Below are 23,736 nucleotides of genomic sequence, written 5' to 3' on the forward strand. Positions count from 1 at the left end.
CCAGGAGGTGCGATATTTGGGATATCCAAAGAACAACAACGATGGGCCACTTCTCACCTTGCTATATTTTGTTTTTGCCAATGCGTTTGAGCCAACTTTGCAGTGATCCCAGCATCAAGAATGAGGTTGTATATCATATCCGTGTTGCCTGAAAGTGAAAGAGCAACCACAAATGAAATTATTAAACCACCAACAGTTGGCTACGTACGATGCAAAAGAAGTTCAACATACATAAACACACGTAGGCTTTCGCGACCAATATTATTCATAAAAAGGTTTTTGGGTTAGATCGCGTTATTTATGTGTCGCAACCCTCCACCACCCGACATGGCCAATCAGTAAAAAATGTGTCACGTTGACAAAAGACAAATAGTTCACTTCTTTAGCCCACCGGTGTGTTGAAGAGTGAATCCACAACATTTACAATTTTTGAGTACGACGTTTCGCTGGTAATTACATCCAGCATCATCGGGTGATTTGCCAGAATAGTTAAGCCCCACACCTGCTCCCGGTCTTAGATCGAGCAGCAGGGTGACGTCATCATCATTTAACCCAATCAGGGGCAGAGATCAGAGGCGGAGAGGGGGGGGGGTAATAATATAATAGATTGGTAATCAGTGAATTATTATAATTAGTAATCAGTTATAGATGAGTAATTAGTTGTAATGTGTTTTAATTTAATAACTGAACCCAATCACTATACCCAATCGGGTGCGGAAATCAGAGGTGGCGGAGGGGGGGGTTATTGTAATTATATACTACGTTAGTAATCAGTCAATTAGTATGTGTTTCCCTTATAAGGAATTGTAATATGTATACTAATACATAAACACCCAGCTCTGTGATTCTGTCATTCTGTGACTAACGCTGCACGGATTGGTTGAAGCGCGTCACGTGACCGGGACCAAGCAGCCAACCAACGCTTTGGCGGGGCTTTCGAGGGGCGGGTGAAAGTCCGCATCGAATCAAACCCCCAGCAAGGCCAACGTCGAGAGGAAATTCACACGAATTGTCGTTTTCAATTAAGTATTCCAGATGTAAAATGATATAAGTTTTTAATGAAGAAATACAATTATCTCATTTAAAACACAAAATAATTCAAAATATATATTCTTGTTTTTTTCGGTAAAGTCACGTTCTTGCCGTTGGTTTTCACACCTGATGATGACTGCTTGTGTTGCAGTCGAAACGTCGTGATAATTTTATTGTTTTATATATTTTTTATTATTTTATTGTTTCCCTTCAACGTGACTTTACCGAAAGAACCAAGAATATGAATCACTGCAGTCACGAAAGCTTTAAATCAAAATTCAAAATATGTTTCATTTTAAAACTTCAAAACGGAGCATCGGGTGCTTGCGTGAATGTGTACAATTTTTGTTTCGTGACATTCCCTGGTTATTTAATAATACGCTTCCAGGTCGCACTAAGCCTGTAGCAGTCAGAGCGATTAAAGTTACTTAAAGTTGTTTGGTTTTGAGGCCCCTGGCTTAATTTGGTATTGCTCAGTCTTGGGGATTAAATGAATTCGCACTGATTGCAGTCGTCTTACATTCTAGAGTATTAGTTGTATCTCGTTTAATTTGAATGTTGGTACTGTACTTTCCTCTAGTAAATCTTTAATTTGATTATAATCGCCTCGTGACACCACTACAGTAATGCGGCCTTTATCAGCTGCCAGGATTTGAATATCTTGATTTAATCGGAGCCCTCTTAAGGCTTTGCTTTGTTAGAGCTAATATTTACTTTTGGTACTTTGCTATTCTCAATTATTTTGGCAACCTCGTGTCTAGTCATCTCTGCCTCGTTACGTGGAAGGAGTCTTACCACCGATTCTACCTCAGCAGTGATCTCATCTACTGGAATTGTGCGTGGGGTAACGGCAAAGTTATTAATAACGCGATCTAACCCAAAAACCTTTACTATAAATACATACACACATTCTATTTAAGATGTTAAAGTCCTATACTGTACAGTAAAACCTTGCACATCTAACTCTAGTGACCAATGCATGGGCGGATTGGTGAAAACGTCAGATTTGTGAACATTTATATAAAATGACGGCTACATCATGCACAGAGAGATTACTGGGCAAAACCAGAGCATTAATTTCTATAAACATGCACCAATATTTGACTATGCTTTAGAAGTTAGCGATTATCTGCGAGATTAAGAATACACTGCTGTATGTGAAAAGCTCGGATTCGTGAACGTGTACATAAAATAAAAATAATTGCACCACGCACAGGCAGTCAGTTAAATGATCAAGGTGTTAATGTGACGATTGGAAATGTGACGCTGTACTCTGTACATCTGTTGTTATATCGCTGCTCTAAGAGAGATGTTGGTGGTCATGTATGTTGAACTTTTATTCGCACCGTACATAGCCAACCGTGCTAACTGGAGGTGTGGAGGAAGGACAACAAACTAAACACAAAAATCACTTGTAAAGAAATGGGGTTTTCAATCTAGATTTTTAAAAGTGCATATAGATCCGGTGGCTATCTAACAACGAAAAGAGCGTTCCAAATGGCCGCAGAAGCGGATGTGAAAGCGCGCTCGGTGCAGTTAGCGTCTTTGTTCGAAGGCCGGCAATAAGCTGCCACTGCAAGCGGTGACCCGAGTTCGCGTGTTGGTTTATGCTCCCCTACGTCACCGCCCACCAATACCTAGGGGCCGTCCATAAATGACGTCACGCGATTTTGGAGATTTTTGAACCCCCCCCCTCACCCCACCGCTCGTCACACGGCGTCACAAAAAGTAATCATAGCATTTAATAAAATATTTGCAGCAGGAAGCATACCTTTTGTGTCATAGATGCGGCCAAAGCCCAATTAGTTATTATTGTAACAATTAAAAAAAACTGAAATAAACCATTGTTTTTTTTAATGCAGTGAATATGCGTGTTCCCACTCCACACACGACCATCCCGTCTCACCGATGCCCAGCTACGCAAATCACTCACAATGCTCCGAATCCGGCGTTTTTTTCTCCATCTCGCCAATAAATGTCCGCAGGAATTCAGCGTTGTCACTCATCGGTCTGAGATTTTTGCAGTACTCTCTATGATACGGTTTAACAGACAATATCCATGCAAATTAAGGGTGTAACAATTCATAAAACATATTTTTTATGCAGAATATAATTTATTAAGCATCGATTTACACGTGTAATAAAAAAAAAATCAAGAGTTGTATTTATTTATTTCCTTTATGTTGATTGTAAGGTGGTTTCTTGATTCTTGCAGCGACTAGAGAGAATTCTGCATTCACCACAATGTTAAATAGAGCACACATTCGTACAAAGCATCGCGTCTCTGAATGATGACGATTCAGGGAATGTGGTCGGTTGCATCATTACACCCGTAACATTCTTCACCATAATAAAACAGGTACAGGATTTTACATACAGGTATCCCTCGATTTACGAAAGAGATGTGTTCTTAAAAAAACACACGTGTAAAACGAAATTTCGTAAATCCAAATGGATTTTCCCATTTATATATATAAAAAAAAAACAATTAGGGGTGTGTTCCGGAAAGTAATTCCAAACTTGTACTCTTAACCTAAACATATACACATGTGTAACTTTTCACAATGCAAAAATAATAACAGAAATATGAAAATTATTGTTAATAATCAATTTAAAATTTAAATAATACAAATTTTCAGGAAACTCACCAAAAGATCTGCATGTTGGAATAACTGCAAAGGTGACGTGGAGGTGTTACTGTAGGGACACCGTGACACTGTCGTAGATGGATGACGCAGCTTCCCAAGTGGTTAATCGAACAGTGTTCATAATTTGTGAATTGCGTTAACGCGCAGTTTTGTAAACCAAACATTCGTAAATCGAGGAATACCTCTATTGCCCTTGTTAAATGAGGTAGCTACTCCTAAATATATCATAATCCATGGTAGAAGTGTCATATATTTTATTAGTTAACATTTTTTTCTATGAGAAATTCTGCCTGCTTTGCTACGTAACTAGAATTATAGAAAATACACCAATGCAAGATAAAACACGTGTTTACGGTATAGCCCTGTGAGGGACATCGTTGGCTGTCTTGTTATATCGAAGAGGTAATTTAGCACCGTGATATGAGCATATAAACTCATTTAGCGTTGTTGAGGAGCATTATGGGTAATAACATAAACACTAATCACACCTCCGATGTGCGTCTCCCACATGTAAATAAAGTATATTTTTAGTCATTTAGTAATTGGCTTTCCAGAGTTTGCCTGCTTCAAAAAATGCCACTGGTTAATATTGGTGTGCAAATCTGATAGGCGATTACATCTTTTTTTTATATTTGTATGCGGAGACAGAACGCACTGTGAAACGAGCAGCTGTATAGTTATCGAGTGCCATGTACTATCTCTCATTGTGTTGGCCTCAAGAGGTCTGGCAAAGGCACATGTATTTGTTTTTTTCAGCAAAGGTGTATAGAGTCAGCGCTTGCTACGGGGTGGACACCAACGCTCCGATCCGTTTGTCATGGGCAAAATAAAACGTTACTTGGTGACAAATGCAGGTGCCTCAGATTGTCCACATTATGCACAGTGAGGCGCTGTTTTCATCTTACAAGAGGTTCTCAGAAATAATAAAGCACATCGCTGTCATGCAGAGCTGCACCTGCAAAGCAACTGTAACAAAAATATTGTTCGAATATGCTAAGTGTACACACAATTTTGTTTTTACCATTTTGCTGTGCATTTAAGCACCACCTTGTTTTGTAAAGTACACCTTTATCTTTATAAATGTCAAACACAAAATGATACCCATCATTTTTATATTTCAGATTTGCAAGGTTTACTCTTTGAAAATACAACCATAAATATTTGACACAAAAAACAGTCCTACAATTTCCTCAAAGCATTTGAAACCATTGGCTACAGAATATGAAGAATGCCTCAGGGAATCAGGTTAGGTTTTAGTTATTATTTTCCTACGAAAACTGGGAAAAAGTGGCATAAATATTTACGCAGGAGAAATAGAAAATAATCACAGCTAAAGGTCACGATAAAAGGGCTCAAGCTTCACAGCCATGCAGAAAACTATTTCAACATGTTTTTTGTATTATACCAGGAAAGGCCCATTAAGCTATATAGCTGCTTTTCATAAGCGAACTGGCCACAAATAATAGCTTAACAAAGTGGCTTATCATGTCGAAATTTAAAGCAGCCAAATACTCCAAAGAAGGGAGAAAAGTTGCAGTGGTTGTACATGGCACCTCTCAATTCCCTTGACACAATGACTAAGATCAGGCTGAATTTACTCATTTGTGCTCTTCCTTCAGACACAAGCGTCTACCCATTTTGATTTGCAAGTTCTGGTAAAGTCAAGAATAGGCAGATGGAAGAGAACCCAATGTAGGAGGCAAACTACCTGGGGGCTATGAACACATGTCCAATGGTCTCGAAGGAGCTCGGCAAGAGGAACTCTAAATCTGCAAGCACAGATTGAGGAGCAAGGGATTAATGAAATGTGCAGGAAGGCAGCAGGGCACGAAAGACAACAGGGCAGGGCACAAAGGGGGTTTAGTCAGGAGACATTTTGAAAATGAGTGTGGCAGGTCAAACACATTTTCTGTTGATAGTTTCCCAGGAAGAATGATCTTAAAATGTTTATTCAAATTATACTTTCGAAGAGTTTGTGACACTACCTTATATTTCGTTAACAACAAAGCTAGGAACACACGTGATGAAATATCTGGTGATGAAATATCTGCTGAAAATATTAAGCCAGAACAAAAATAAACAAAGATGATTATGAACATACATGTAGTGTAACCAAAGCCAATAAAGCATCAAAAGTCAATTAAACAGTTCATGCTTGCCTGCACATACTGCATGGAAATGAGTAAGAATCTAAATTATTCTAATTACCATATTCGCTAACCTGCTTAGGGATATATGTATGTAATCACAGCTGGGAAGGTGGATGCTTAAACAAAGTTTCAGCAATCGATCTAGGAGGGGATTTACAATAATAAATAACCACTACACAAACATAACACTCTTTATACAGAGCCTCATGGGTAATTTTGTGTTAATTCCCTCTACTTAGGGTCCGTATATATATCTGCGGTTATGTGTTTCCTCTCTCTCTAAAATTTAGCTCTTCTGTACCTGATGATGATTGCTTGTGTTGCAATCGAAACGTCGTATGCTATTATATAATTTTATTTTTTATTATTTCTACGTGACTTTACCGAAAAAAACAAAGAGTAATTCCTGCAGTCACGAAAGCACCTAATCAAGTTCGAACCACTTCTTCGGGGAGGTATGAAGTCTGTGTCTTTGTGTTGTCTCTGCTGGTGTATCTGCTTTTGTGTCTTGACTTGGGTTTGTATCGCTGTGTTGTCTCTGCCTGTGTGTGTGCCTTGGTGTCTCCGAGTGTGCGCTGCGACTTCCTCCTCTGTGTGACAACTCGTGCCCTCTACCCGCACCGTTCTTTGATATGTGCTCTCTTCATGCTAATTTGTGTCCCATTGTATCTGAGTCCCAGCCCCGCCGTCTCTGTCTATTTAAGGCTTCGGCACAGAGATGCTGCTTCACTTCTTCACTGTGTGCGTGTCTCTCTCCCCATATGTCTCTTTGCGGTCTGTGTTCTATCACTCTCTTAAATTTCACACGTAACTTACAATTTAGCAATCTTTGAAATAGCGTAATCAACGAGACCATGCGTTAATTGTGTTTTAACCGACCGTCTGTGTTGCTTTATATAGTTTCCAAATTTTGCTAAACCCTGTTTGATTTAGTGTGCTCCTCCGTCTCTCTCTGTATCCCCTGGTGTATGTGTTAATTCCCTCTACTTAGGGTCTGTATATATATCTGCGGTTATGTGTTTCCTCTCTCTCTTAAATTTAGCTCTTCTGTACCTGATGATGATTGCTTGTGTTGCAATCGAAACGTCGTATGCTATTATATAATTTTATTTTTTATTATTTCTACGTGACTTTACCGAAAAAAACCCAAGGGGTAATTGTATTTCCATTAGGCCCGCTTCATCGCATACAGATGTGAGCAATAATTAAAGGGTGTTTTATCTCTGTACGGTTGTTTAATACCACAGTCCCTCACTGGATCTTGCCACCTGATGCTCGGGGTGAGAAAGGAAACTCGCTGTCGAGCTAAAAACAAGGATCGCTGCCGAGTCACACTAGAACTAGAGCAAAGGAAGGGCCACAGGCAAGAGCACGGCTAGTGAGTAAAGGAAGCAAGGGTCAACTACTATGCAGGCAGACGATCAGTCCAGCGAAGGGAGGAGTCAAGGATTGGCAGGGGTCACACAACTAGCGGTTTAATACTTGCCCTCCTTGCGTGTGCCCTTTTTGACTGTGCAAGTCCGTCAAATGGGAAAGACAGAGAGAGAGAGAGAAGCAGAGATGGTGGGAGATCATGGGGACTTGAACAATATTTTATTCAAAAGGCGCATTGAATAAAAATATTGTCTGGCTTAAGCTGGCTATAGTTTTTTTTGCCGGGTGTGCAAAAACAAACACCGCGGAGATACAACACTGGAATTCAAAGCTGCTTTTGCGACTGCTCAGCACTCCTACTCGAAGTAAGAAAAATACGCAAGTGGTTTTCACGAGCAGTCAGCATTGCCATGCAAAAGACTTCTCACAATGAAACCAATAGAATGCCATATAAGTAGATGCATACGTGGGTTAACGCAACATGAAATGTAAGTGAAAAAAAAGTATTTCCACATTTTGGAATACAGTAATAAGAAATATTTTAAGCCCTCTGTCAATTAACCACTAGATGCTGGCCTCCCAACACCGTGTCGGCCACTCTGGTTGTTTAGCCATACTTCACCACGCTAATCAACGCGGGTAGGTGAAGGAGGCAACACAAGATTGGTTCAGATATGTAAGCCGTGGTTGGCAATCGTGCTTAGGGTTTCTGGGTTCATACTGCACCGTATTAACCACTGTGCGACTGCTCCACCCCAGGACTTATTATAAAAGAAAGCTATTAGGGCTATGCTGCAACGTCTGAACAGAATCTCTTTGTCATTGCATTAAAAATATTTATGCCTTATCCACACGCACTGCAAAATTACATGAGCTTGCACTTGTGCTGATGATGTACTCACATTGTGCCTGTAGTATTTGGTCGGTAAGTGATGACCTGATGTAATAGTTGCTATAAGATGGCAAGACCAGAGCGAGGCTGTAAACCACCATAATAAACACGGTATGCATTAAAACACAAAGCAATAAAAACAGATTGATAATTGCCACCGGCGTCAGACTAATAAAAAAGAACCTGCCTTCCTCCTGAAAAAGAAATCAATAAATAACAATCATATACACACACAGTTTATAGTTTGCACAATACTGTAATGATGTTGGCTCATAATTTTGAGGTATGATATTTTTCAAGCCTTTAATGTGTCGACAAGCAATATTACACCTCCATTTTGAGACGAGTACTTAAATGTGTAGCCACACTTTCTAAGACAGGAGGGCATATTCCACACTGTGTTGACGTGTGTGCTGGATATCACCTGCAGTGTGCGTGTGTGATGTGAACGGTCTTTAGGAGAGTGGCTCTTTAATTTTGATATATGTCACACCGGGAAAAAGCATTGATTTGTTTTGTGATATATTTTTTTTTACTTTTAGCTTACTAAATGAGGGCTTGCCACCACAAAGTGTCGGGTTTTCCTCCAGAAAAAATGTAAGGCGTCTGAAATTTGAAGGGTGGGCATGAGAGATGGTCACGAGCATGCGCCTTGAAATCTACATTTGTTTGACAAAGACTGTGGGAAGAGACAACCTTGTCCTCCTTCCCATTCCCACGGCGATAGCACAAGGTGGCTCATTTTGTGAGACAGAGCTGATGCTCCGTCCCAGCATTCTCTCAAGACCTCTATAAGCCCCGACAATTGCATTCCTTGAAATGTGGGCCTCTTAGGGTTATAATGAGTCCGCTCCGCAAGACAAAAGTGTAGGGCATTAGCCCCGAAACCAATGCACATGGACACGAGGACAACTTGTACATAAAAGCGACACAGGGTTTGAGCCCTTGACCCGTGGACAGCAAAGTGCTTTTTCGGGCTTTAAGTGTTCAAATGGCTATTTGATGTTAATAATGAATGATGATTTGGCTACGATGTGGAAATCTAAAAAAAGGTCTGAAGTGGCTACTTACCTGTATTCAGCCGACTGCATTGGTGTCCAAGTATAAGTTCTCATGCTTTTATCTATGTACCTCTGTGGTGACAAAGAGCAGCGGGTTTTTGAAGTCAACATTTAAAAATAAAGACGGTCATCATTTGAAATCTCCCATTGTAGCCAACCATAATTTACACATACATACATCTCTGTCTAAAATGCATGCATGACACAGGACGAGATATTTTCTCCAGATAAATGTATTGTGGTTAAACTCATTTAGAAATCTTAAATGGTATATTGCGCTTGTTACGTTCAATTGATTAAAAAATATATATTAACATTTTATTCAATATTGACTTGAAATTATAAAGTAAACTAGTAATTGTTTTGATTTAAAGCTTTCGTGACTGCAGTAATTCATATTTTTAGCTCTTTCGGTAAAGTCACGTTGAAGGGAAACAATAAAATAATAAAATAAATATAAAACCATAACATAAACGGTAGTCATCACACACCTGATGACGACCGTTTGTGTTATGGTCGAAACGTCGTGAGAATTTTTATTGTTTTATATATATTTTATTATTTTATTGTTTCCCTTCAACGTGACTTTACCGAAAGAGTTAGTAATTGTTGTTACATAAGATGGTGATTATTTAGCACAGTTGCAAGGATGCATCAATTAATTCATATTGATTCTAAAGTTCATGATACTTGCATAATTACTGTTGTATGCAATGAGTGCATGTGACCTCTGCAGCCACTTGAGGCGCTACATGCATCACAGTGTAATTAAAATAATCGATTCTTAGATTGAATAACCGAGAGTGAATCAAATAATATTAATAGGGTTTTCCCCCTTTTTTCTGGCAACAAAACTGAAACCTTTTTACAATGAATCATGTCTGCATTAACCACAATACTTGTGGTCAAAATGCAAAAAAAAACACACTGATAATATATGCATTGTCCTTGAAACTGATTTGTCCACACCAGAGACGGCTTTCTTTTGAGCCTCGTCTCAATTGGTGCTAGACCAGAGGACGCCAAAAGGCGTACAGCTCAAAGACAATGCACTAGCAAAGTAATGAGGGCTCAGGGTTAGCATCTACATCATTAGACCTCCTTTGCCAGTACCAAAATATAATAAGGGGAAAAACCCTATGATTATATTTTGGTACTGGCAAAGGAGGTCTAATGACGAGAGTTAATCATTCTACCTCTAATATTGAGCCACATGTTGTAATAATGTCACAATATAGTTTTTTTCAGTTGTGCTGTATATCTCTCCAGTGTATTGTATGGCACGATATCCGACATTTTTCTCCGAGTACTGGGGAGCTTCAGTTTCTGACAAAAGCTCTTATCAGAATTCAGTGAAATGTCACATATTTTGCTAGACTGCACACGGCACAACATGAAAGCACATTGGAGAGAATATTGCAACGCAAAAGGGATTTGTGAATTTCCGCTCACCTCATCCAAGGATTTGATTAGCATCTCAAAAGTGCGCATTCCAGACTTCTTGTCAATCATGCTCTGCCTGATCTAATTAGCAAAACACCAGAAACACGATGAAAAACACGTGAAAAAGCGTTCACTTGTAAATTGTTTAAAAAAAAATTACGTTTTAACTTTTCATTTTTAAAACGTTTCTTAATATATACAGAAGCTAGGAAGTGAAACTTACCAGCAATTTAATATCATTTTCCAGTTCGGCATCCAGAAAGTCAAGGGTGACTGGCTCTTCAAATTTTGTCACCTGGGAAACAAAGCAACGTAATAATGTTGGAAGGCTGCGTGGGGCACCTTGGGCTACTACACTGGGCAAGGCCACGTGGGGGCAGTCTTCCACCACGCTATGCGTTGACATTCAGAGACTGCGCCACCCTTTAAAATATACAAGCACAAAGTACCGAAACGCTGGTTTCTCAATTGTACCGAGCACAATTTTAAGAAACTGTTCTGTGCAAGTAGTTTTAATGACATCTTTATCGTCTTTGCTTTAAAGCGACACGATTTGTTTTTTTGACCATAATATAAGAAAGGCATTGCAAAGCTTTTTAAAAAATATATATATACAAAGGTCCCCCGTATAGCCTTAACGGCTGTTGGGGCAAATGATGTTCGTGACCACCTATGAAGGCCGGAACGGCACACGCCTGGTTCCGTTTGTCTCCCCAGAGGCGGCGTCTATACATCACACCAGGTACTCATTTGAGGCCGAGTCGACTTAGGGGAGGCCCAGGACCGATTCAGAGAATCGTCACTGGTGTTGCGCCGTGAGCGGGAATGGAACTCTGGTCGCTGAGTTCGCGGAGCAGCGCGCTACCCATTGCACTACGGCGCTCCCCACACACAGACACACACATAGACACACAACAACAATCGCCATTCGCCACTAAGTGGCGGTGACGTCACCATGACGCTTGTGCCAGGCCATGTGCACCTTGAGGCCACGTGAAGTTTCGAACGCCCGCGGGCAGGAGGTCACGGGGCAGACCCAGATGCCACGGGTCGACTGACTAAGATGACTGGCTGATGCACCACCTGTGCCCCCTACTGTGCCAACTTGCTGTGCTTTAGCCACCCGGCGCTCCGCTCGTTGTTGTGAGCGTGGGTCCTCCGCCCTCCGTTGTTGTTGGAGGGTGACTGCCTCCAACTGCCCAGTAGCGTTCTTCACGAGCCTCCTCCACAGAGGCCGATCTTGACACCGCTGGTACCAGTCATCGGCAAGTCCACTCAGCTCCACATTCTCCTCTACCACATCACTCTATCTCTTCTCGAGCCCGTGCCGCGCCCGTTTAGCCCCCTAGATCCGGCCGAACAAAAGCTGTTTAGACATGCGGTGACTGGGCATGTGGGCTACATGGCCCAGCCAACGCAGCCTTGCCTGCTGGAGCTCACCGATGGGACTTTGTCCAGATCTTTCAAGGATTTGTGAGCTCCGCACACAATCCAGCCTGGTTAAACCCAGGATGGATCATAGGCAGGCCAGCCTAAATGTTTCTAACCGGCAAAGATGTACTATTAGGGGGGTTCACGTTTCGCAAGCGTAGAGAAGGGAGGGATTGACTGTGGCCGAGAAGACCTGAAGCTTCGTGCGGAGCGACAGACCAGGTAGCTTCCACACAGCGTTACGCAACCGATGAAAAGATAATGGCGCTCGACTGATTCGGAGTGAGACCTCTGCTGCTAAACCGCAGCCGGTCATAAGCACACTGCCCAGATATGGGAAACTCTCCACTTTCTCCACAACTTACCCATCACCAATTAGGAGTTGTGGGGGTGGAGTGTCCGATGGTACAAAATACCCTGGCAGGTGCTTAGTTTTGGTGGGGCTGATGGTAAGGTCCAAACCTCTTAGTGGCAAGCTCCAGTCTCAGCAGCACCGTCTCCAACTCCTCCTCTGAATGAGCAGCTATTACCAAATCATCGGCATACATAAAATGGTTGAGCAATAGGGAGCCATCCCTTGACCGAACCCAGGCATCGATCAGCCTCCCATTATATCTGTACCAGATGGAAATTTCTCTGGTACAGCTATTGAAGGCCTCACGAACTACGTAGTCAAAAAAGATGTTAAATAATGTGGGAGCCAGAGGACATCCCTGTCGCACCCCAAGGTGTACAGGGAATGGCTCTGACTCCTGGCCACGTAGTTTTACCCGGGCCCGCTCATCATCATGAAGGTCCTTAATGATCGTGAGCAGAGGGTCAGGGACTCCAAAAGCACGAAGAACAACCCAGAGCCCAGGCCTACTGATGGTATCATAGGCCTTGGCCAGGTCAGTAAGGCAGAGATGTAGGTCTTGTTGGAATTCCCTACACTGCTGTAGCAGACGGACAGAAAATATGGCATCCGTGCAGGACCACCCTTTCCTGAAACCACATTGAGGCTCTGCAAGCCTCTCCTCAGCGTGCCTAACAAGGCGATGTTGAATAATCCTTGCCAGGACCTTTCCCGGCACACTGAGGAGTGAGATGGCCCTGTAGTTGTTACAGTCTGTGCGGTCCCCCTTCTTAAAGAGGGGGACCACCAGGGCATCCTTCCAGTCCTGCGGAACCCGTCCAGTGGTCCAGACTGTTGTTACATCATGTAGGGCAGTCTGTGCACAAACGCCACCCTCCCTCAGCATTTCGCTTGGGAGATCACCTCTGCCCGGTGCCTTTCCTGGCCTCAGACTCTGGATCGCCTTTAGTACTTCCTCAACAGATGGCACCTCAGCCAGCCACTCACAGGGGGTGACTTCTTCAAATATTTGAGGCACCGCAGCCTTCGCAGGGTCATCCCCACTTTGTCCCATGATGTTTCCCATGTCGAGGGATTTCCCCTCCCCCAGGACTTCACAGAAATGCTCAGCAAATCTGCAAACCTGTTCCTGGGGGTCGGAGATTGGATCACCAGTTTTTCCCCTAATGATGGTAATAGGTGTGGTGCTGCAGGTTACTTGTTTGATGGCGTTAAATAGGGATTTGTGATCGCAGGCCACTGAGGCAGATTCCATCTCCACAGCAACCCGCGACCACCACCCATCCTTGCAGCGCCTCACGGCTCTCCGAACCTCCGAGCGAAGGCTGCGGTAAGCCTCCTCATTCTCTGTCGTGGGATGCTGTAGACGATTAGAGTGGGCCTGTCGCTTTTTCTCAACTATCCTGAACACCTCCTCTGTCAGCCAGGGTCTCTGGGGAGGTCTGGACCGCGTACCAAAAGCAGCCATTGCAGCTGCATGAGTCACAGTCCTAAACCTCGCCCATTTACCCTCGACATCTGGAGGAGCGGGGCGCGATGCCAACCCCAGCCGCAAGCAACTTTCATCAGCTAGCTGAGATCAGGCCACCTTAGGTTGGAATGGGGTCCTGGGTGTACACCCACCACCGGAGTGGAAGAATGGCAGGCGCATCTTACAGATGACAAGTCGATGGTCAGAGGGCAGATCAGCTCCACGGTAGGTCCTGGTGTCAAGGACATGGGCCCGCATCCGCTGATCCGTCACTATGTAGTCCAGCAGATGTTCTTGCTCGGACCCGGAATGCATCCATGATGCTGTGTGGATGCGCCGATGCCTGAACAGCGTGTTGGTAATTACAAGCCCATGGGCTGCACAAAAATCTAGCAGCCTCCTACCGTTGTTATTGAGCTGATCTGGCCCATGCCTTCCAATCACTTCAGACCAGGTGCCAGCATCATGACCAACTCGGGCATTGAAATCACCCAACAAGATGACTCTTTCCCGAGGGGCCACTTTAGCCAGCACCTGTGACAGGAGGTCATAGAAGGCATCTGACTCATCGGCCTTGCCTGCGTCCCTCCATGTTCGTCTTCGGTGGGGGCATAAGTAGCCACAACCACCACTCCGCGCCTCCGGTTGATGGGAAGGCGAGCCCAATGTAGCCACACACACACAGACACACACAGCCACACAGAAACACAGACACACACAGAAACACAGACACACAGACACAGACACACACAGACACACACACACACAAACCCCTAACATAGACACAACCCCTAACGTATTGAGCACGGTCATAAAGGAACACAAAGTGAGGTTGTTATGCAAGTGAACCTTATGGCGGGTCCCATGGGCACCATAAGCCCCCGGCTCTCCCATAAACTGCGCTGCGACGTCATTTTATGTCTGTTGAAGGCGAACGACATGGCGATCTGTTCCTTTCGACGAGCTCTACACGATGCGCGAATCAAAGTTTTGTTTCTTCTGCGCATTCGTCCTCGCTGCTGCGCTTGTACACGACATGACAACAGAACCATCCGCGCCAGGTGGGTCACGGCGTTTATGTGTGCGGTGGGACAGAGTCGCCAAAAAATGCAATAATTCATTACGATTTTGACTTCCGTTTATTCGGGACCCCGGGGTCCCGCCATAAGGTTCACGTGCTCAGGGAGGTAATGTCCCCTTATGGGTGTGGGGGAGGTCCTATCAAAGGCACACCGATGTGAGTGCCCACTGCTGCCTACAGCCCATTCCGACCAAGCTGCATTCATCAAGAGTGCCCTGCAGGGAACTTTCTGGCCACTCGGCGTGTTGTTGCCGGTCATTTGCCACCGCGCCGATGCTCTCTATCACATGTGGCAAGTCACAACTGATCGGACTTGGTAGGAACACATCACCAGCGATTCCCACCTTCCCCCTCCTCTGCCTTTGCATCCCCCCGCATACTGGCGGCAATCGGGGCGCGCAGCGGCATCTGCGCCTTTGTTGCAAGAAGATTACAAGATGCAAGGGCGGCTATGGGCAAAAGGAGGATTGCGGCGAAGGAAATGCAAGCATGTTTTAGTCCATGTGAGGTTTATAATCTCACGAAACATGCTATAAACATTATGCATATATCGATGGAACGGTACTGTAAACTCCGTACTTAAATTTACAACGGCGTGTTCGAGTTGTCAACAAACCGTGATGGAAAACGACATCGTTGTGACATTCACCGTGAGCTCAATTTAAATCGTAGAGTGCCCTGTGGTCGGGTAGGCCAGAAAGTCTCTGTTCTCATGATGCAAATGATCCACATTTACCCACCTCACCATATCCCCCCCCCCCCCAGAAAAACACCAAACGACTACCACGGATAAAGATGCATTTTCAGTTTAACTCTCTTCCAGATTGCGAGGAAACATGAAGGCCTTCAGTGCCTGTAGGAGATGGGGAGCATAATAATTGGTGTCGCACGGCAAGGAACGGACAAACTCTCGCAACCATGAGGCAGATTGTAAAGCGGAGTGTGCCTTTCGGCAGCATGAGACTCACGCCGACTTGAAGCCAGCAGCTAGATTGCTCGAATAATCAGTCACAGAGCGAGAATTAATCAGCACACCATTTACTGAAAAACCTGCACCATATAATTTACGTCTCGGGGATATCTGATTATTAGAGGACTATAAATCAATTTGTTCATTTAGAACCAGGCTGGGCACATTGAGATGCTAGCAATGCAGTTGTCAATGTCACTGCAAAGCGATCATTACACGCATGTCAGCATGCAGATACTGCAGCAGCCACAGTTCAGCATCGTACAGGGTAAATAATAAACTGTTAGCACAATGCCGCTGCTTGTGAATATGGCGTTGCTTGTTGATTTGTCAGCAAGGGTGCTCCCCCAGAAAGCCGTTCTGGAAACATCAACAAACTCAGCATGACGTGAATTTCAGCATCGAAGTAGTGGGGACCAATTCGTGGGGTTCAGCCAACGTGCCCAACAAACACCTGATCAGTGGTCCCAAAACCACAATGCCGGGTTTCCACAACACACAAGCTCATCTGCGAGCCCACCACCACACTGCCTGGGTTCCATCTGGTATGGAAACAATGGGCAGTGCTTAACCGGATTCGCACAAAGCACGGAAAGCGTGAACACCAACTGCACAAGTAGAAAATAGAGCATACTCTTCCTCTGCGCAACTGCGGGCGATGAATGCCAAACCATGGACTGTATAACTTCGCATTGCCCGAAATATAACCCTGTGGGCAGGGTATCTGCAATTCACCAACTCGCAGACGAAGCAGTTGAATGGTTAAATAATTTAAATGTAATCTCTAATAGCTTATCTTGATTGGCCGCACGAAATCATCTCAGGTGCTCTTGTAAATAAAAAAAAACAATCCTACAGGGGGATTTTGTTGCTTTTGTCAGCATGAATTCCTGCAGCAGACCCAAGTCGCTCTTACCAGCGCAAGTTGTTGTGACGATTGTAAACAGAGGGAAAATTAACGTGGAATTAAAAATAAAATAGGCAATTTGATAAATCTAAGAACCCCACATGACAACACATTTAAAGATGTCACAATCTAAAAAAAGAAATCTATATTTGTTTAATCTTGATTTGATCTCACCTGAAGACGGCCGCTGGTGTTGCGACCGAAACGTCGTGTTTTCTTTTATTATTTTTTCTATCTACGTGACTTTACCGAGAGAACCGGAGAGTATAATATTTATTCAACAGAAAATCTAATACAAATCTCAAGATACTGTGGACAAGATACCACTGCACCTCGCCAATGCTTTCTCCTCTCTGCCAGATCCCGCAGCTGCTGCAGACTAGACACTCAGCGACCTCAAATATCCACCCAGACAGCCTCCCACCATCTACTCTTATGTCTTCCCCTTGGTCGCCAGAATCACGGAGACCATTTAAATGTTCATCTCGGTAAATGCAACTAAACTATTTTTTTGTTTACCAGATAAGGCCCACTGAGCTATACAGCTCATTTTCAGAAGCGACCTGGCCACAAATGACAGCTCAACTAAGTGGCTTATCACGTGGAAATTTATAGCAGCCAAATACGTTAAACACATGCTGAACCTACATGTGGAGCGAAAAAATCGGAGGACCCGGACAAAAAATCCACGCAAACACGGGGAGAACATGCAAACTCAAAATATACAGGCGTCAGGGTCGGGATCGGGATCGAACCCACGACCTCCTGTATACCAGGCGAGGGAGTGAACATCTCGCCACCGCAGCGATCCTCCATCCTACACACGTCTTACTCAGCGCAACAATGTTTTGCCTAATCATACAATGAAATGCAGTTACTACGTAAAAAAAAAACACGCACTATGAAAAAGAGATGAACACTTTAGTGAGCATGTGATGCTGCTTCTGGTGCACATGGAGCCCAGAGCATACACAGCGAGGCTCAGTACCTTGGGTTTCAGGTTGGGGTGAAGCAGCACGTAGCCGTTGGGGTCTATTGCAAAGAAGTAGCCGTTCGGACCGAGCTGCAGTCATCAACAAAAGCACGTGGCAGACGGTGGTGAAGTTATTGCAGACAAAAAAAACAACAACCCCAGCAGTGACAAACAAGGCTCGAGAAATTGATTAGTATTTTAACATCCAATTAGTGATTCAAAAACAGACAATTGTTTAGCTGTGCCAAACGCGCACGGTGAACACAAATCAGACCATTAACAAGCTAAATAATAGTGAGGTCAACGAGGATGACACTTGCGTGTCAAAATTGCCGTCTTGCTCGAATACATAACCAACATAGCTAACGATAAAACGGCCGCGCTTAACAATTAGCATGCAAATGTTTCCGACTTGATGATGAGAGACAGTGCACTGTTCAGCAGCGCGCTTGATATGCTGCAAAAAAAATGTTCACACTTCACGTGTCTTTTCCCGGTATCGCCTGCTTGCAGCTTAGACAGCTGTGCAAGAGAGGTGTGAACATATACACCATGTGTTATTTCAGGTAAGTGTGGATGAGAGTGGATGGGGAGGAGAGGGGTGGGGTGGGGGGGGGTGTTCATTTTCACACCTCCACTTGGATAAAGCAAACCTACAAGGCTGGTTTAGTCTCAGAATGACACAATCAGAGCATTTCCCCCATGCATTTAGCAGGACCAAAATGTGCAACCCGCATGCCTTATTTGTATTTTTATACTATTCTAGATAATCCACTCCTGGTATGAAACCTAAAAAAATATACATCGCTCTTCAGCATTACACAAACTGTTTTATTTTGAAAGTGCAAGTCTCACATTGTACTGCGTGGTAAGCTTCTTTATGTCGTCGAGCGATATGTCAACTCCCATCACGCCAAGCAGCAACTGATTCTGCTGGAAACAGCATCGTCAAGAGAGACAGCACGGTATGCATGTATGTGCATGCAGTATCTCACAACCTTTGACAAAACATCACAGGAAATGTGTTTAGTATCTGAGGCGGTGCAAAAACGTAAGATTAGGTTACATTGCGAGTGCCGTAAAAAGTTATGTTTTCTCAAGGTGACTGAGCACAAGGCCAAAGGCTCCCAAAAACGCAGTCAGCAATAAACAGCAACAAATAAGTTATAGGAATAGGTTTTACCCTTTTAACTGGCACAAAAACTGACACCTTTATTCAAGGCATCATGTTTGCAATAACCACAACACAAGCAGTCAAAATGCAAACAAAAAATACAACTCTGATAATAATATGCACTGTCCTTGAATTTGATTGGTCCACACCCGAGACGGCTTTTCTTAGAGCCTAGTCTCCATTGGTGTTGGACCAGAAGACGCCAAAAGGCGTACAACTCAAAAACAGCGCACTATCAGAGTATTGAGGGCTCGGGGTGAGCATTTACATTATGAGACCTCCTTTGCCAGAAACAAGATATAAGTTCCTGCACATATAGGCCCAAATTGAGCATGTGGCGACCCACAGGCTCGCGTAAGAAAAAATGCAGCTATCGTGGAATCTCAGGAAGAGGACATCAATGAGATAAATTTGAAACCCATTTAAAAAAAATATATGCATTGCCATAACACAGCACATGAAAGGGCTCGTGCACCATTTTAACTTTTCTAATTCCTCCACGCATTACGTTGGCAAGTTATTTGAAAATGGCTTTCCGTAATGTCAAGCGGTATTTTTTTCCATACAAGGCTTAATACCAAAATGTCAGCCAGAGAACAGAAGTTTTAAAATTCATACTCACCGTGTTGCTAAACAATATGAAAATATTGTACCGAATTTTTGGACAAACAATTAAAAAAACAGTACTGATAAATAGAAGCTATTATAACAAGGATTGATATTTAAACCGAAACATGTATTTTGTCTGCATGGCTAAAATTAAACACAAACCTTCATTATTTTCCCCCTTTCTGAAACCATTAGCCACTAGGACAAAGAGCTTCATCATTTATCACACACCTTATTCAGTTTGTTATATTTTTTTCATCCAGAGCATATAATCATTAAATATGATCTGCAATATCGAATGGCCTTCCACATCATAATTAGAGTACAGTATAAGACAGATATTGACCACAGTGCGGTCTGTCCCACTAGAGTAGCTTGATATGATTGTGTTTGAAAGTCGTGGCATATTATACAATCCACGTAAATATGGTGGATATATGACGGACTGTAAACATACACATTTATACAGCAAAACAGCCGATAAACTGTAGGGAGGCCACACTGATGGCTATCCCACACATTTTTACTTTCACCAGTCTTGGGTCCTCAACACTAATCCTGGGCCTTGAGGCTGGCTTGGGGACTGTCTCAGCTCTTGTCCTTGACCTTGGCCCTGGTGCCGTGGCCTTGGAGGCACCATCCGCAGCATCAGCCTCAATATAAAAAGATGGGTGGCAATAACACCGGCCTAAGCAAACAGGATCTGGCCTTGACCGGCCTTGACCGGCCTTAAATTTGAGGCTCCTGGCCTTGGCCACGTCCTTGGCCTTGTGGCTCCCAGATTTAAATCAAACATTGATTGTGTACAACTTTCATCCACATTAACGTCACATGGTTGCCTCAAACTTTTGCAGAACAAGGTTGTCTTATGACCATTATAAACATTTCACAGACCCCCCCCCCCTTTTTAGTGAGCAGTAATGCACAATTGTAAATGCGGAAGTAATGAAACACATGTATGATTGAACCTCTGGATGAAGCCATACCAGTTGTTGGCATACAAGAGCAGATCGGTCCATGGATCCCCAATTACGCTCACTGACCTGTTGGCACTTGACTGACCGCTGCGAATTCCATATTTGCATTTGGCAAAATCCACCAGCAATACCTTCATCCCCACAGTGTTACGCAGACCCTGGTTGAGGACTCCAGAGTTACACAATCTCACGTACTGCGTAGCTTTTCGCGGCTCTCTACAGTGTTTAGTTTTTTTTAATCTTGTACCTAAAATCTTAATATTCGGTTTCTGCATTATCGAGTGGAGCGAAACGTCAGACGCCATTCTGTGCAACACGCGGAACAACCCAAAAACACGTTGGAGTGCCATGTTAAAGACGTGGCTCGAGCCTCGTACGTTTATGATTGCAAAGCGGTGATTGCATTTTTTGCGCTTAGTTTGTTGTCCTTCCCCCGCACCTCCGTTGAGCACGGTTGGCTACGTACGGCGCGAAAGAAGTTCAACATACGTACGGTACATACAAGCAGGTGACAGCGCCATTGGGCAACTTGGGCATCTGACATTTTCATCGCATGTGCAGTTTAACGTCTATTCGGCCGCTTTTGCATACTAAGATGCACGGAGAATTTCCAGCAGCCTCCAAGTCACGAGCAGCTGTTGCCCCGCTAAGTGTGAGCACGCACACAGCAGCACACTTGCCTCCACGGTGAGTGAACCACGGGTTGTAGTTTACAGCAGCTGGCTACAGACTTTCAAATGTATTTAAAAAATGCAGCATGCTTTTTAAAAACGCTACAAGTCGAACAGACGTTTTTTTTCATTCAATCACAAGCTCAATTTATTGCCTAACCTACACCACAGCACACCTACGAATCATACTCGCATGAGTTTTTCTCCCGCCCCCATACCCCCATTACCTGCTCTCCTGCGTTCTTGCTTATGTTGAACACCGGCATGGTGCCCGTGATGACCAGACCCAGGTTCTAAAGAGAAACGGCACGGAATGGCGGGGTGAGTGTTGCAATCTCGGTATCTCGTGCCCTCAGCAACATAAATAAATAATAACGATGGTGACTCGGGACTGCAATTACAGGAGCTTAGGGTTGTGAGGTGGTAGTACAACAATGATGGAATCTTGATTCTATCTGTGCGCAGCTTTCTATTCTCTTGACATTCATGGCTTTCCTCCGAGTTCTCCGGTTTTCCTGGAGCAAAGAAATCGGCTCGTGTTGCATGCACTGGGTGGATTGCTGCATTGTGTGGATTGCAGGAGATGCCGGAGACTTGACGGATGCCTTCATCCACCAGTGGATTGACCATGGCTGATTATAATGATATTGTTAACGAGTATTGATCAGTGCAATGATAATGATGTTTCACTTTAAAAAAATAATAATCCTGCATGGCTTCATAATTTCACCCGTTTTCTCCCCCCAAATAACTACAACAAACGATTCAAGCACACATAGAGGGCATGTATGGGATTTGTAACCAGTATAGACACAATGCGAATGTTCACCCGTGTTTAATGCCACAGGTTTTCGCATGCTTAACATGCCAATATACACGGACACGAAAGGCACTGATCCTCACCGCAGAACATAAAATGACTGCATTAAATAACCATGCACATTTTGGTGACCTCGCTGCTCACCAGTTTATACTGCCTTCACATTTCATCTGCCTGTAAGTAAAGATTTGGACAAACACCTCACCTCCGGAATTTTATTTGCCCATTGATTGCACAACAAACCCAAAAGCAGATGGCTGGGAAATTCACGTGATTTGCTCTGGTAATAGCATGCAATTCTAAACTGGATTCTTTTTTTTTCAGGGCTTCACAGGTTTGTCCTCTACGTCCAAGCTGTTGATTATTAAATAGCTTCGGTATAAATGTGTGTGAAATTGAATATAATTCATAATAATAATAATTTACAGCTCATTGGCAATCCACTTCTTCATGCAGGCCTCCCCAAGCCATGTGACTCATGGGAGTTTTTTTTTAACTATACTTTACCATGCTGGTCAATGTGGGGTTTGTGAACCAGGCCATTTAATTATAATTTGCTGGCTATAACACTTAGGTATGTTTGGGTTCATCGTGCAATGCGCTAAAACCACTGCACCGCTGCTCGACCCAATATTTATATTGTCAGCACATAAAGGTGGGGGCTTTAAAACAAACGACAATTTGACTTTGTGTAACTCTTTTGTGCACCTTATTGTTAACTTCTATTGACCTGCCCCAGCATCTATGTGTCACACAATAATTCAGCAAGGCAACCAAGAACCGGAGCACTACGCTTCAAATTTGCATGCACAGTTGCGCGGTGTCAACTGTAAAGCTTGTATGCTAATCTGAACCGCGTAACAAATTACACTGCTTCTTTGCTAAATTAAACGACCTTTTTTTGCGAGAGCGTGAGGATTGTGTTTATCTGAAAGAATTAGCCATTAAAAAAAAATTACGTATTCTTTTCTTGCATGTGGAACAGTTAGTAAAATAAATGTCAAAAAGGTAAAATGTGCAATTATACAACATATGGTTTATTTTGGCCTATTTGATGTAGAAAATGTGTTTTGTCCTCTGGGCATTGAAAACCCAACTCAGGCAATATGTTATTCATAGAGCATGTGTGTAGTTATCTCTCTTACTGCATCCAGGTTGCGTTTTTGTTTGCAGTCAAGATATTCTGGGGCAGGTGTGGTGGATGCCTACTAAATTAAACACATGTAGTAAAAAAAAACACCTCCAGGTAAACATAACATCTCATCATTTCCAGCCATAGCCTTGCAAAATGCGGCAGATTCGTAACATTGCAGAAGGTCATGCAATTTTAACAAATTAAATTCAGTGACCTGCTACCACTGGGAGACCCTGACAGATATACTCAGTGGCAAATGCTGTCTGCAGACCGTCTGAATGCGGTTTGCGTGCCATGCCTTACCAATGCATCCTTGTAGACATTTGTCCATTGCACCTTCTTGGCCTTGGGTCCTGCCAGTACCATAGGTCTTCCAAGGACATCCAGATAATCCTTAAGAAAGCAGTAAGGAATCGTATTAATGCTCTATCATTCGTAGTCTACAGTAATTATATCCATAGAGGGGGGGGGGGGTGACAGTGTGGCATCACTGGATTCTCCCATGGATATTCATTTTCTATTATAGAGTCAGAGCACATAGCCAGCACCACTGAGATCCTAG

The 23,736-nt window shown here is 43.5% G+C and overlaps 1 protein-coding gene across 6 annotated transcripts in view; it reads right to left on the reverse strand.

Moving 5' to 3' along the window:
• The window catches only part of LOC116942379 (voltage-dependent calcium channel subunit alpha-2/delta-2-like), a 155,735-nt gene that overhangs the window by 22,629 nt on the left and 109,370 nt on the right, over positions 1–23,736 (reverse strand). For 4 of the 6 annotated variants that reach the window (XM_032954203.2, XM_032954209.2, XM_032954207.2 and 1 more), the window contains exons 15-26: positions 23,478–23,567; positions 21,447–21,512; positions 18,644–18,721; positions 17,804–17,878; positions 10,824–10,895; positions 10,610–10,681; positions 9,168–9,229; positions 8,107–8,183; positions 7,317–7,340; positions 5,389–5,449; positions 2,966–3,063; positions 58–148 (exon numbers count right to left, since the gene is read on the reverse strand). In XM_032954203.2, coding sequence (XP_032810094.2) covers positions 58–148; positions 2,966–3,063; positions 5,389–5,449; positions 7,317–7,340; positions 8,107–8,183; positions 9,168–9,229; positions 10,610–10,681; positions 10,824–10,895; positions 17,804–17,878; positions 18,644–18,721; positions 21,447–21,512; positions 23,478–23,567 — 866 coding nt within the window. The remainder of the gene's footprint in view (positions 1–57; positions 149–2,965; positions 3,064–5,388; positions 5,450–7,316; positions 7,341–8,106; positions 8,184–9,167; positions 9,230–10,609; positions 10,682–10,823; positions 10,896–17,803; positions 17,879–18,643; positions 18,722–21,446; positions 21,513–23,477; positions 23,568–23,736) is intronic. The other 2 variants (XM_032954204.2, XM_032954205.2) reach the window with 2 other exon arrangements.

This window comes from Petromyzon marinus, chromosome 14 (assembly GCF_048934315.1).
Source record: "Petromyzon marinus isolate PM22_M1 ecotype Great Lakes invasive population chromosome 14, UKy_Petmar_22M1.pri1.0, whole genome shotgun sequence".
Lineage (NCBI taxonomy): Eukaryota > Metazoa > Chordata > Hyperoartia > Petromyzontiformes > Petromyzontidae > Petromyzon > Petromyzon marinus.